We start from the raw sequence: 14,848 nt of genomic DNA, 5'->3' as shown, positions 1-14,848 counted from the left end.
TATAATCAATAGCACAACTATTTCCTCTCGTTTTATACTCTTTGTTCTGATTGTCGACAAACAGGTGATTAAATCCATCATATATCGTAGAATTTAGGCAAGCATTTTCTGAGTTCATCATATTACTTTATTGTATATGTATTATTTTATTTTTTAAAAATATCGCATATGTTTATATTTTGATTTCATTTAACAACTTTATTTATTTTAGATGCTCATCGTGCATCGCACAGACTGGTGTATTAGTTTATATTAAAGGAAAAAAGTAAAAATGAGTAAATTTTATACCTCAGAGAGTGATAGTGAACCATCGACTATCGTAAATGGTGTTTATAGCACCACCGTGTCAGGCACCAATGCCCAGGAATATGTTTGAATCGATTCTGTGTGGGTTGCTGTTAAAATAGATAAACCATTGATATTGAAAACAAAGTTAAATTCACCATTGATATTGAAATCAAAGAGAGGTGTGGTTCATAGAGAAATATGGGTGATACAGAGATAGGCGAGTGAGCTAGGGTTTGCGAGAGTTCACTTAATTATCCAACGTGGAGTGAAACTTAATAGAAATTTATAGAAATAAATACAATCATTATAAAATCAAAAATAGTGCAACCCTAATTTATTTTATCTTCTAAGGGTGTTGTTTGCTTTATTTATCTTTATGTGTATGTAACTTATTTCTCTTTTTTGTATTTTTTTTCATCATCATTTGTTTTATTCTCCATCACCGTACGTATTCATCCTTCCCATCGTCTGGTGAATTGGGCACCTTGAACGCTAAATTCACGGCTAGGGTGTCGTCCACCTCCACTTCTGAAGTTTCTATTTTTATCGCAATATCAAATCATCCATTGTCAATTTCTTCACTGAAAAGTCCAAGTGAATTTTGTGGATTCACTTGTCCACGTTCGCCTCAGGCAGGAGATCGCATCAAGGATGGCAAGATTGGCGGCCATGAAATGAAGCTTGATGTCACTCAACATCTTTCAAATTTTCATTTTCTCTTGCAAGTTTTCATTTCTTCACTGCACTGGAGTTGTTGTTTTTTATGGTTTTTAAACTGAATCCAAATGTTGTTGTTGCCTCTAGTTATGCTCCATGTCTATGTGCCCTTCAACTTGAATATGTTGAAAAAAAACTGTGCAATTTTGTTTTTGTTATCTATGGTGACTTCTGCACATCTATCTATACATATATAAAAGCTGGTCCATCTAGCCAAATAAATTTCCCGCTCTTTTACTCTATCTACTTTTAGAAAATTGATTTATATTTAGAAAGTTCACTAATTCATAGGATGATATATATAGTTGCGGGGCCCACTTGCTACAATCTATACAGTGCTCTTTTATATCATGCAATTTATAGTTTTGTGAAAAATATCCTTTATTTTTGTGAATTTATATTTTTTTAGATAAATTTATATAAATATCCAATATTTAAAATTTAAAGTCGCCAATATTTTTCAGTGTGAATTTATATAAATTTTGAAATATATATATATATATATATATATATATATTGTGAATTTAAATATCCAATATTTAAAATTTAAAATCACCAGTAGTAAATTTATGAATTTATATTTTTTTGAAAAATATCCTTTTCTTGTGAATTTATATATTTTTAGATAAATTTATATTGAAATATCCAATATAAATTTATAGTTTTGTGAAAAATTATCAATTTCAATTAAATCTTTTGTGAAAAACATCCAATATTTAAATTCATAATCTATACATATATAAAAGCTGGTCCATCTAGCCAAAAAAAATTCCCGCTCTTTTACTCCATCTACTTTTGGAAAGTTGATTTATATTTAGAAAGTTCACTAATTCATAGAATGATATATATAGTTCCGGGGCCCACTTGCTACAATCTATACAGTGCTCTTTTATATCATGCAATTTATAGTTTTGTAAAAAATATCCTTTATTTTTGTGAATTTATATTTTTTTAGATAAATTTTTATAAACATGCATTTTTACCTCTTGGTGTGTTATTTTTGATGCTTAGTTGTGAGGATTTTGTGTGTTTGATGGTCTATTTGAGCTTATATTCGTTTATGGTCAAGAACTTGTTTTAATAAACTTGGAGCCAATCTGTTAATTTCTACCGCCTCTAGAACATGCATTTACTCTTCTTTTCTTTATTTTGATGAAATAAATATGTAAATAAAGAAATTTAATGACCACACGATGAAGGTCTTGAATCTAGGATCTCAGATCTTGAGCATTAATTTTCTACTTCTAGGTCAACACACGCACATTGCATTTACTTTTCTTATTTTTTGAATTTATGGTTGTTTCAGTAGTATGCCTCTTGTATGTATTGTTATAAAAGTTATCTTTTGATTTTTCAAATTTGGTGGGAATAAAAAGCCTGTTCTTTTGTCCATAGTTCCCCCCTTCCCCCACCTTTCACTTTTACTCGTAAATTAAAGTTGTTATTTATTTCACTTTTTCTTTTGTTTTTTTATTAATTGAATGTTGTTTAATTAAAAAATGTACTTCTCTTCTTGTATCTATTCCATTTAAAAAATGCACTTCTCAAATTTACATTGCTTAATTTTAATTAACAACACAAAAATATCATAAATTAAATAACAATTATTTAATTACTCATCAAATTATTGTTAAACATCAATGAAATAATTAGTCATTCAATCAATTCTAATTAACACACATCTTTAATGTGAGACCCAAACCCCACTCGCAATACACCCACTTAACATTTCTTTAAACTCACACCGAAAAAGGTGAGGAACATTGATCATGGAGGAATGGAGCAAGATTTTTATTTCCAAAAACTTCTCTGTGTTTTAAATTTAATACTTACATATACATTTAAATGTAAAAATTAGAAAATGGTATTCATTTAAGAAAAATGTAGGCATCTCTATTCCTTTAAGAAGTGCATATTAGTTATTGTGTCAGTGAATGTTCAAATATCACTTATTTAAGTGTATATTTATTTGATACAAATATAAAATTATTAATTATTTATTTATATAAAATTTTTGAACCCAACAACTAGCCTGAAAGCTGAAAGTTTATGATTAGGATTAAGAATTTATAGTCCGAAAAAATTTCAACCTGAATAACTCATAACTCGTGTAGCTCAGTAACCTAATAAAATTAATCCGAAACTCAGTAAATTAGCTAGCTCGATTGACATCCTTAACTGCATGCAACAATTCATCACGCCCCTTTTAGTGGAAAAAATTAAACTAATCATACGACGGCTATGTTAATTAACTTTAAGATTTTAATGAAAGTTAAAATAAAATATTATAGTGGCAAATATCGAATTGAATTGCCCAAAGGCCACCTACCGCATGTGTGACTGACATAGTCAAATGGATAGTCGTCGTTTCTTGTAAAAAGAAAGAATATGTATGATTTAATCTACCAAAGTAGGTAAAATTAATCCGACCAGTTATTAGGATTGAATGCAGTCATTAAGTAAAACAATACACCGTTATCATGAAGCAATTAATCGTAAATACATAAGAAGTATGGATAAAAGTAGTAGGGCTCAGCAGTCACCACTTTTGTTTTTCTTTTTTTCCAAATTGGGGTTGGTATAAGAAAGACAATTGATGTTTGTGCGGGTGTATGAATTGTAGTAGTAGGTAGGCCCTTCATTTTGAAGTGAAGTTAGAACAAAAACCTCATGGCGCCGGCGGCCACTAGCGAGCCAATCAGGGTGTGCCACGTGGTGGCGGTACCGTATCCCGGCAGAGGCCACGTCAACCCCATGATGAATCTGTGCAAGCTGCTCGCGAGCTCGAAGCCGGATCTCCTCATCACCGTCGTCCTCACGGAGGAGTGGCTCGGCTTGATCGGCGCCGAGGAGAAGCCGCCCAGCATCCGCTTCGCCACCATCCCCAACGTGCTCCCGTCGGAGCAGGAGCGCGCCGCCGACATGCCCAGCTTTGTCGGAGCGACGCAGACTAAGATGGGGGAGCCGTTCGAGCGCCTGATGGAGCGGCTCGTCGAGCCGGTCCATTTTATAATTGCGGACACGTTCTTGTTCTGGGCGATTGAGTTCGGGAACCGGAGGAATATTCCGGTGGCGTCGCTCTGGCCGATGCCGGCTTCGGTGTTCTCGCTCTTTTACCATTTAGACCTCCTCGAACGGAACGGCGACCACCCGTTTGACGTATCCGGTGAGCCCTTTTTAGTAGATCCCGTTCAATTGGATTAATAAAGAATGTTAGATTAACTTGCTTCCATAAAAGGAAATTTAACGCTACTTTGATACTTGAATATTTTACCACATGTAGCAAGATATTTTAAGCGTGTAAAATTTACCCCCAACCCCCTCTTATGCATAAATAAAGTATTCATCTTTTTATTTGTCTCAAAATTATATACTCCATATAGAGATAAAGAATAAATCAAATGAATAATATTAAATATGGAACATCTAATATTCAAATCACGGTTGAAATTAGTCATATGAATTGAGACTAATGAACAAGCTAATAAAATGTCCGAACAATATTTGATCCTAGATCTAAATTCTGAAGGAGACAAAATTTTACCGTATTAATTTGTTCGTGCGTTATAATTGATTTCTTCATAGATTTTTGTATTTGTTCGTAGATTTTATTAACTTTGTTTATTATATATATTTTTTTCGTACATTTTAGATTGAGTAAAATTTTGGAATAGCCAAAATGGATCATAAAACACAAATTATGGCCACACATTGAAAAAACATAAATTTTGGCCATTTTTATAGCTTTGGGACGTTTTTGCCCTTAATTGGGCGGACTGGGTAGGGTCAGGAGCGCGGGTCGCGTGCCGGGTAGGATCAGGCACGCGGGTCGGGTTAGGCACTTATGGCACTATTAGTGCCATAAGTGTCAACGAAATTTTTTTTTACTCCCCCTGCCTTGTCTACCCCCAGACCCCCGACCCCACCCACCCCCAAGCCAAAAGGAACTTTTTAAACACTTCCCCTAGGGTTTAGATATTCCATTTAGGGTTTAGATTATCCATTTAGGGTTTAAATGTTCCATTTAGGGTTTAGATGATGCTGTTGTTTCTATATTTGTTCTGCATGTTTGGCACTTATGGCACTAATAGTGCCATAAGTGCTAAAAAGACCATTTTACTTTATGTTATTTTGGATTTTCTTTGGCACTTATGGCACTAGTGGCACTATTAGTGCCATAAAATAAAATAACAAAAGTAAAATTTGATTTATTTTTATCTAGGGGAATAAATTTTTTTTTGTTTTTGGCTTGGGGGTGGGTGGGGTCGGGGGTCTGGGGGGGTAGACAGGGCAGGGGGAGTAAAAAAAAAATTTCGTTGGCACTTATGGCACTAATAGTGCCATAAGTGCCTAACCCGACCCGCGTGCCTGATCCTACCCGGCACGCGACCCGCGCTCCTGACTCTACCCAGTCCGCCCAATTAGGGGTATATTAGGCATATTGCCTAATTAATGGCCATAATTTGTGTTTTTTCAATTAATGGCCAAATATTGTGTTTGCATGTTCAATGTGGTCATTTGACACCATTGTTTCTTTTAGATTTGGACTTTAAAAATAACGATCTTATGGTCTAAATGTCATCTCATTTGTTAGGATAAAATGTATTCTCAATACCCTAATTTAGCCAAAAATATATAATAATAAAAAATTATAGCCATATAGATAAAAGTATGGAAAGAATAGTCATTTTGGACTATTATGCACTTACATGATTTTTTTGTTTAATCAAAATTCGTGTAACAGAAATAACACTGTTACACGAAATTTGTGTGTAACTAAAATTGTGTAAACGTGTAATGGTATTCTAATCCAAAATGACTATTATTTTCATATTTTTTTTTATCTATATGAGTATAATTTTCTTTTTGCTATACGAGAAATGCTAAAATAGGATATTCTTTCTGTATAATAAATTATACGTGCATGTGTTCTCACAACTATACTCCTAATTTAATGATCTTGCAAGTAATAATTTTTAAATGCTAGAGGTTTAAATAAATCAATATAAAGAAAACGAATATTTCTTTACTACATAGCTTCAAAATTTAAATATGAAATTGAAACACGATACTTAATAGATAAACGAGCCAATAAAATTGATATATATTGGAGGTTTGAATGTGATAAGTCACTCAGATACATTTGAGTTATGCTGAGAATGCTGATTATTTGTTTGTTTGATAGAAAGAGGAGAGGAACGAATTGATTATGTTCCGGGAATCAAATCGATTCGCCTTATAGACATTCCATCAATCGCCTACATGAAAGACCAACGCCTTATTACTCTGGTCCGTCGCATTTTCTTCAACTTAACCAACGCTCAATACCTATTAATCTCTTCAATCTACGAGCTGGAACCCCAAATGATGGAAGCCCTCAAACAAGAATTCCCTTTCCCAATATACACTTTTGGTCCAGCTATACCTTACCTCAATCTTCAAAATCTCACATCTTTCTCCACCAACCAAAGTGACTATTTTGCGTGGTTGAACTCTCAACCGCCGAGCTCGGTTTTGTACGTCTCGTTGGGGAGTTTCCTCTCTGTTTCCCAAGCCCAAATGGACGAGATCGCCGACGGCCTACGGGCGAGTGGCGTGCGGTTCCTGTGGGTGGCTCGCGGGGAGGCGAAGAGGCTGCAAGAGCGGTGCGGGGAGACCGGGAAGGTGGTGCCTTGGTGCGAGCAGCTTAAGGTGCTGTGTCACCCTTCCGTGGGGGGATTTTGGACGCACGGTGGATGGAACTCGACTATGGAATGTATCTTTGCTGGCCTGCCCATGATATGTTTTCCAATAATCTTGGATCAAACTACAATCCGGAAGCATGTGGTTGAGGATTGGAAGATCGGATTGGATGCCAAAAAAAACCTGCAGGCACCCGGAGATTTGCTCAAGAGCGGGGAAATTGCTCAACTTGTGAAGAAATTCATGGATTTGGAGAGCTTCGAGAGGAGAGAGATGACAGGAAGAGCAAAGGAGTTTGGAGAGACAATTCGAGAAGCGATTTCAGATGGAGGTTCGTCTATGACCAACCTGGCTTCTTTGCTGAATCACATTGTGTGTCGTTTGAAATGAGGATTGACATTGGTTGTGATGGTTAATGTTAAACAAACTTCAATGGTTTATTTCAGTGTGTTGTGAATCGATTAACTGTTTGTTGTTATTAAGCACAAGAACAATTGTGTGACAGTATTAGTGGATTAATAAATTGGAGTTGTACTAAGTGTTGTGTATACTCCAAGTTTTTGGACTTTGATTGTATTGATGGAGATTAATTAGTTCACGTTCAGCTCCCTCCTATGTTTTACTACTAGATTTCATGTAAGATTGGTTTTGCGACGTTGTGTTGCATAAGAGACATAATTATTTTTAAAAAATTAAATAAAAGTAATTTTTATATTTAAAAAATAATTATTTTTAATGATATACGAGTATCAAATTAAATGTTTAGGTTGTACAATATATGAGTGGAACAAATACTGCTTATTCTTTAAAATAAGAATTATCATGGATGTTGTTATTTTTTTTCTTTTCAAGATGAGCACACGATTTTATATATTAAGAAGAAACGCATGAGCTATCACTACAAAAAAGCGCCGATTTACCGGCAGGATTTACCGGCGGCAGGCTCGCCGCCGGCGATCACCGGCGGCTTTCCGACGGCGGTGCTGCCGACCCGTATTTTTTGAATATATGGCGATGATACCGGCGGCAAAGTCACCGCCGGTGATCACCGGCGGCAACGCGGCCGGTAAATATTAAGGCCGCCGGGAATTTTATTTTTTAATTTTTTTTTATTATATTTAGCAGATAGCGGCGGCAGCTGCCGCCGGTGATTAGCGGCGGTAATTGGCCGCCGGTAAAAAATAGTGCGGGTCGGGCTTTAGCGGCGGTAATGGGCCGCCGCTAATTTTAAAGCCCAAAATCGTGCCCTAACCCTCTCTCCTCCAGAACAGATCCCTCCCCCCTCTCGCGCCTCCAGCCCCCCTGCCCCCCCCCACCCTGCCCTGCCGCTGCCCTGCCCTGCTGCCGCCGCCTGTCGCCGTCGCCGGTCGCCGCCGTCGCCTCCGTCAAGGTAAGCCCCTCCTTTCCTTCTCTCTCTCTGTCTCTCTCTCTCTCTCACCCTCTCATCCTCTCTTCATCTTTCTCCTCCTAATTGCAGGCCAATCCTGCCGTCTCACCGCTCCTGCCACCGCACGGTTCCCGCCGTCAACTCCTACGGTACACTTTCGTTTTTAATAGACTTTTATTTATTTGTTCATTTATTTATTATTTATTTGTTTGATTAAAATTAACATAATTCTAATTACTTTATAGGATGTTTAAAGTATGATAAATTGAAATTAATTTGGTAATTAGATACTTTATAGGATGTTTAAAGTATGATTAATTGAAATTAATTTGGTAATTAGATTAATTATGAATTGATTTAACTGTAGTTACTTTATAGGATGTTTAAAGTATGATTAATTGAAATTAATTTGTTAATTAGATTAATTTTAAATTGATTTTCTGTTTTGGATGAAATGATATGTTATTATATATTGTGGGATAGATTTAATCAATTTCTTAAGGATCTTCTCCCTTTGGGATAGAAATTGATTATTTCTTAAGGATCTTCTCCCAACAAATGATTGTGTTTGCTTTTATTACTTTATTTTTTTTATTGTTTTATATGTTATTTTATTATTGTTTCGACATTGGGGGGCCGGGTAGACCTAGTATAGGTTTAGTAAATTAGGACCACTATGGTCACTATAGTTGCTGGTAGAGTCGAGCACTTGGTAGTTAGGATAGTGGGGTTATGCTGTCGAAATTTTCTTAGATTCAAGTAATTTATTGTATTTGATTTATTTTTATTCTCAATTAGAATTTGCAAGAATGAGTGATAATCGATCGTGGATGTACGCGAGATACAATGATCGTGCTGCATTTGAAACGGGACTTGAGAGTTTCCTCGAGTTTGCGATAAATCAAACAGCGTATACAGATGGAATTGGTAACATTAGGTGCCCGTGTAGGAAGTGTAAGAATAAAGTCTTTGCATCTGTACCTACAGTCAGAGAACATGTTACTAGGCGTGGATTTGTCCACAATTACACGAACTGGTGTTATCAAGGGGAAGCACCAGTGTATATGCCAGCAGAACATACTATAATGGATGAGGATGATGGGTCATACAGTAATTACCAAAGGATGGTGCATGATCATGCTGGACCTAGTAATTATCAAGATCCTCCAAATCTTGAGGAGCCGCCTAATCCTGACGCTCAACAAATTTATGACATGTTGAACGCAGCCGATAGTCCTCTATACCCAGACTGTGATACTTACTCACAGTTATCCTGGATGACACAGATGATGAGCATAAAGGTTGAAAATCACATGTCAGAGAGATGTTTTAATCAGATATCTGAGATGGTTCAAAAGGCTTTACCGAAGGATAACAACTGCCCTGACAGCTTTTACAGTACGAAGAGAAATCTGCGCGGGTTGGGTTTGCCAGTAGAGAAGATTGATTGTTGCGTTAATAACTGCATGTTGTATTGGGGGGACGACAGTGAGCTAGAGAGTTGTAATTTTTGTGGTGCATCACGATATAAGGAGAACTTGCGTGCATCTGGAAGCCGCCGAAAGAAACGTGTGGCCGCCAAACAGATGCACTATTTTCCTTTGACGCCCCGACTGCAAAGGTTGTTTGCATCTGCGGCAACAGCCGAAAATATGCGATGGCATGCGACTTCAATAGAAGATGGGATCATGCGCCACCCAGCAGACTCTCCGGCATGGAAACACTTGAATTCAGTATATCCTGGATTCACCGAGGAGATAAGAAATGTGAGATTAGGCCTTTCTACAGATGGTTTTGCCCCATTTGCACAATCAGGGCGTCAATATTCTTCTTGGCCGGTCATTGTCACACCGTATAACTTGCCTCCGTGGTTGTGCATGAAAGAACAATTCATGTTCCTCACTGTCCTCGTGCCTGGGCCATCTAACCCAAAGATGAAGTTGGATGTTTTCTTACAGCCACTGATACATGAGTTGAAATATTTGTGGGAGGTTGGTGTGAACACTTATGACATATCGTTGCAGCAAAATTTTCAGATGCGGGCAGCTCTAATATGGACTATTAGTGATTTTCCAGCGTACGCTATGTTGTCTGGGTGGGGTACAGCTGGGAAATTGGCATGTCCACACTGTATGGAGAATACAGACGCATTTACACTAACGAAGAGTGGTAAACAATCGTGGTTTGACAATCATCGGAAGTTCTTACCTCGTGACCATGTGTTTAGGAGAAATAAGACTTCATTCTTGAAGAATAAGACATGCAATGTGGGTCCACCAGAACACAGATCCGGAATAGAAATCTTGAATCAAATTGAGGGGTTGGGCTTCGTGAAGGTTACCGAAGACTTCGATAACAAGAACGCTCAACTTGCAAAATATGAACATGTTGGGTGGAAGAAGAAAAGCATATTTTGGGATCTTCCCTATTGGAAGGACCTTTTGATTCGACATAATCTGGATGTCATGCACATTGAAAAAAATGTGTTTGATAATGTGTTTAATACCGTCCTCAATGTGAAGGGGAAGACAAAAGATACCGAAAAGTCGAGAGAAGAATTGAACATCTTCTGTCGACGGCCTGAATTGAAGAAAGTGGATGGATCCCGACTGTATCCAAAAGCATGTTATACGCTTGAAAGGGATGAAAAGAAAATCTTACTTCAATGGATCAAGAGTCTTAAGTTTCCCGATGGGTACATGTCAAATATTAGCAGATGCGTTGATTTGAACGCTCTGAAGATGCATAACATGAAAAGCCACGACTGTCACGTGTTCATGCAATTACTACTACCTGTAGCCTTTAAAGAACTTCTTCCTAAGAATGTTTGGGAGGCAATTACAGAGTTAAGTTGTTTCTTTAGAGAATTAACAGCCCGCAATATCTCAATACATGATATGGGAATACTCAATGAGAAGATATCAGTTACTCTATGCAAACTTGAGCGTATCTTCCCCCCGAGTTTCTTTGATTCAATGGAGCACCTACCAGTTCATTTGGCAGATGAAGCACGATTGGCTGGTCCAGTGCAGTATCGGTGGATGTATCCTTTTGAACGATATTTGAGGACATTGAAAAATCATATCAGAAACAAAGCCCAGGTTGAAGCATCCATCAGCAATGCATATATACTAGAGGAAATGTCCACCTTCTCTTCATATTACTTTGAGGATCATGTGACTACAAAGTGGAGAAATTTGCCTCGCAATATTGAAGAGTCTGTTGAAGACAGTGATGATCCTAATCAACTCTTAATCTTCAAACCAGTTGGACGTCCGATTGGGCGAATGACAAAGAGATACATGGATCCTAAAGAATACATGGCTGCGCATATGTATATTTTGAGCAATTGTGCGGAGGTTGCAAACACATATATCAAGTGAGTATTGTTGCCTCAATTTATGTATATCAATTCTCGACGTACGTAACTTATAACTTTTTTCGTTATATCTTAGGATCTTCGAGGACGAAATGCGCTACGTAAATCCTTCACTAACCGAAGCCGAGTTAGAGAGTGCTTTCGACAAGGATTTTATGTTGTGGTTTGGCCATTATGTAAGATGTGATAAATTTATGTTCAATATACATTTACTTGACTAAAAATGGGGTTGCAAACCTAAAAGATTGTATGGAACAGGTGATTCGCCCTTCTAACAATGATTTGAACCCGTATATCAAGTCGCTTGCAGCCGGGCCTTTAACTGAGATTGAGACATACTCCGGGTATTTTGTGAATGGCTATAGATTTCACACGACTGATCTTGATGGAGAGCGCGCAACTGTGAACAGTGGCGTGTGCATAAAAGGCTCGGCCTATGGTAGAGATGTGCAAGACTTTTATGGGCGTCTACAAGAGGTGTGTGTGCTGGAGTATGGGGGGTATCCAATTAAGAAGACAGTCTTGTTCAAATGTGAATGGTTTGACTTGTCTGCTCGGGGAACTTCTATTGATACATACTTCAAGTTGGTATCAGTGAACCAGACAAGAAAATATCAGAAGTATGATCCATTTGTTTTAGCGAGTCAGGCGGTTCAAGTGTTTTACTGTCCCTATCCCAGTACGAACCAAGCAAAGAAAAACTGGTTGTCAGCATGCAAAGTCAACGCAAGATCAAAGGTTGAAGTCTCCACTGCCGCATCTAACTCAACATTAGATCAACCGTTTCAAGAAGAGGTTGTTACTATTACATCTACCAACAGTACTGTGGACATTGACCCACCAATTCTTGTTCATCCCCTCGGTGGAATCGTTGACATTGAAGATGACGATGACCCAGAAGACGACGACCAATCGTTGACATCTGATGACGCCAGTAATGATGACGACGCCAGTAATGATGATGACAGTAGTTGAGGTTATTTGGCAATGTATTTGTTTATACTTGTTATTCATGTGTGATTAGAAACTTCCTGCAATTTACAGACTGTCTATACTTATCTTAATCAATTTCTGTGACATGAGTGTTATTTTGATCACTGTATACAGGTTGTGTCTATACTTATTTGAATCTATTTGAAATAGGTACCATGTCTCATCGTAGAGGATTGTTGGGGTTTGGTAGTCGGTCTTCTAGGCCTGAGGCACAGTCCTCCTCAGGCTCTGGGCCGTATATTTCCGCTACTCCAGAGTCTGGTTCCCCTCCACAGAGCGCTGCTGCATCTGGGTCTAGAAGGCCCAAAGGCAAATCAGTGGCGCAGATTAGGGCTGAGTGTGTTAGGCGCGACGGGAGGATCCTCTTTCAGAGGAATACTGTTGGGTGAGTATTTTTATTTAAATCATTATTTGTCTATATCAAGTAATTCTTTAAATTATTTTGATATATTGGTACAGTAAGTTGATCGAGCCCCCGGGGATCTCCACCTGCTGCACGAACTCGTTTAAGAGGATTCCGAACCCAGGCGGGTACACGTGGAAGTTAACTCCGCCAACGGTGCAGGAGTTGTATTTTGAGGAATTCAAGGTAAATGAATTTCTACTATATATAAATTTAGCATTATATATTGTTAAAATGTTATATTAATTTCACCAATATATTCAACAGAAAGAGTTTACTTGGGACCCTGAGGATGAGGCTGATGTGAAAAAAATGTGGTTAGAAAAGGCCCGCAAAAGGTACAGTGACAACATGAGCGAGTATAAGAGACTGCTCAAGCAGAAGACCGAGGCAGGGGAGATGATGGAGACACCGCTGGGCATGTCCGACACCTTTTGGACGGGACTCAAGGCATACTGGGATCAAGATGAGGTTAAGGCCGTTTCTAGGCGCGCACGTGAGAACCGATACTCTGAGCCAGATGGAGTTGGTACAGGGATCAGTCGGCACGTTGGAGGGTCTCAGTCGAGTCGTATTCTGCAGCAGAGTCTGGTTAGTAATTATCGATTAAGTATTTATCTAATAAATATAAATATATATATATATATATATATATATATATATATATATATATATATATATATTACCTTATTTTTCTTATATAAATGCATGAACAGCTCGTGGATGGTGAAGTCCCCCCAACTGCATCTAACTACAGCACTTTCCTCTTCCTACACATGTACGCAGATGGAACTTTTGTGTCAGAAAAGGATGCCAACCTTGATGTAAATGTTTAAGTTTGAACAAATATTAGTAATACATAGTAAAATGTATTTATTTTATAATAATTGTGTATTGTTATGTATGAATTAGGCGGAGATTCATCGTGTTGCTGCTGAGACAGGACGAGAGGACCGACTCGATGAGGTCTACTTGGAGCTCGTACGTCCCGGTAGGTCACGACTGTACGGCACTGGAAGTGCTGGTGTGAGCCAGTTCAGTAGGGGGTCTACCAACAGTACATGCTCTTCCCAGATGTCTCAGCGGATGTATGAGACTCGGATCTCCACACTGGAGGAGCGTCTCCAAAATGCTGAGGAGGATAGGGCGGCCCAGGAAGCAGCACGTGAGGCCGAACAAGCAGCACGTGAGGCCCTTGAGCAGCGGATGAGTCAGTTAGAGGAGATACTGAGGCGGTCGGGTCAGCTACCTTGAGCATGATCACTTCTATGTATCTATATCATGTTGAACTTTTTTTTTATGTTATGTTTCTGAATAAACACAATTACACTTGAACTTTGTTTAACATTTGTGTTTTGTTGAACAATTTAATTGTTTTATGTTTTCAAATCGTTCTATTTATTGTGAGTGAATTCAAGGTATGCAAATGAATTCAAAATATATTATAATTACAAAATGAAAATACTTATATTCTATAACGTAGATTGATAAAAAAAAATTAATAACATATTGATTAATAAATAGATATATTGTTTCGACATAAAAATAAAGACATATATGCAAATGAATTCAAAAATACATTAAAACTATCAAATTAAAATACTTATGATTAATAAACTATATTGATAAAAATAATTTAAAAAAATTTTTAAAAAAAATTAAAAAAAAATTAAAAAAAAATTAAAAAATAAATTAAAAAATAAATATTTATTTGTCATAAAAATACGGGCGGCACGAGACTGGTCCGTAATTAACATTACTTGGATATAATCTCCTCATATTCAAATGTTATGAATATATGATATATATTGTATATTGAAATAGCCTTTAAATGATTTAATAGGCAATAGATATATCAATTATACGAGTGTTCTCTACTGGGGACAATTCAAAAGGAACTTCAAGGTTAAGCGTGCTTGACTTAGAGCACAACTAAGATGGGTGACCCACTGGGAAGTTCGCCTAAGGTTTGAAATATTGTATAAATACGAAAATAAAA

At 37.4% G+C, this 14,848-nt stretch overlaps 2 protein-coding genes across 3 annotated transcripts; both read left to right on the top strand.

The window, feature by feature from the left end:
* Positions 1–3,458: 3,458 nt before the first annotated feature.
* Positions 3,459–7,252, top strand: LOC131023587 (UDP-glycosyltransferase 87A1-like). Its single transcript, XM_057953133.1, has 2 exons — positions 3,459–4,171; positions 6,191–7,252. The coding sequence occupies exons 1-2, from the start codon at positions 3,676–3,678 to the stop codon at positions 7,075–7,077; spliced, it is 1,383 nt and encodes a 460-aa protein (XP_057809116.1). The 5' UTR covers positions 3,459–3,675; the 3' UTR covers positions 7,078–7,252.
* A 1,054-nt stretch (positions 7,253–8,306) lies between these two features.
* On the top strand, positions 8,307–14,228 carry LOC131023574 (uncharacterized). Of its 2 annotated transcripts, XM_057953125.1 has the most exons (6): positions 12,291–12,429; positions 12,597–12,831; positions 12,906–13,035; positions 13,117–13,440; positions 13,566–13,673; positions 13,762–14,228. In XM_057953125.1, exons 2-6 carry the CDS (start codon positions 12,602–12,604, stop codon positions 14,101–14,103), a joined length of 1,134 nt encoding a protein of 377 aa, XP_057809108.1. In that variant the 5' UTR covers positions 12,291–12,429; positions 12,597–12,601; the 3' UTR covers positions 14,104–14,228. The 2 variants fall into 2 exon arrangements, with proteins under 2 accessions (XP_057809103.1, XP_057809108.1); XM_057953120.1 differs by lacking the exons at positions 12,906–13,035; positions 13,117–13,440; positions 13,566–13,673; positions 13,762–14,228 and adding exons at positions 8,307–11,453; positions 11,530–11,629 and having other exon boundaries at positions 11,712–12,429; positions 12,597–12,735.
* The last annotated feature ends 620 nt before the right edge of the window (positions 14,229–14,848 follow it).

The sequence above is a fragment of the Salvia miltiorrhiza genome, chromosome 1, assembly GCF_028751815.1.
Source record: "Salvia miltiorrhiza cultivar Shanhuang (shh) chromosome 1, IMPLAD_Smil_shh, whole genome shotgun sequence".
Classification (NCBI taxonomy): Eukaryota; Viridiplantae; Streptophyta; class Magnoliopsida; order Lamiales; family Lamiaceae; genus Salvia; species Salvia miltiorrhiza.
Note: the sequence above shows the minus strand (reverse complement) of the source record. Positions and strands in the feature narration are given on the sequence as shown.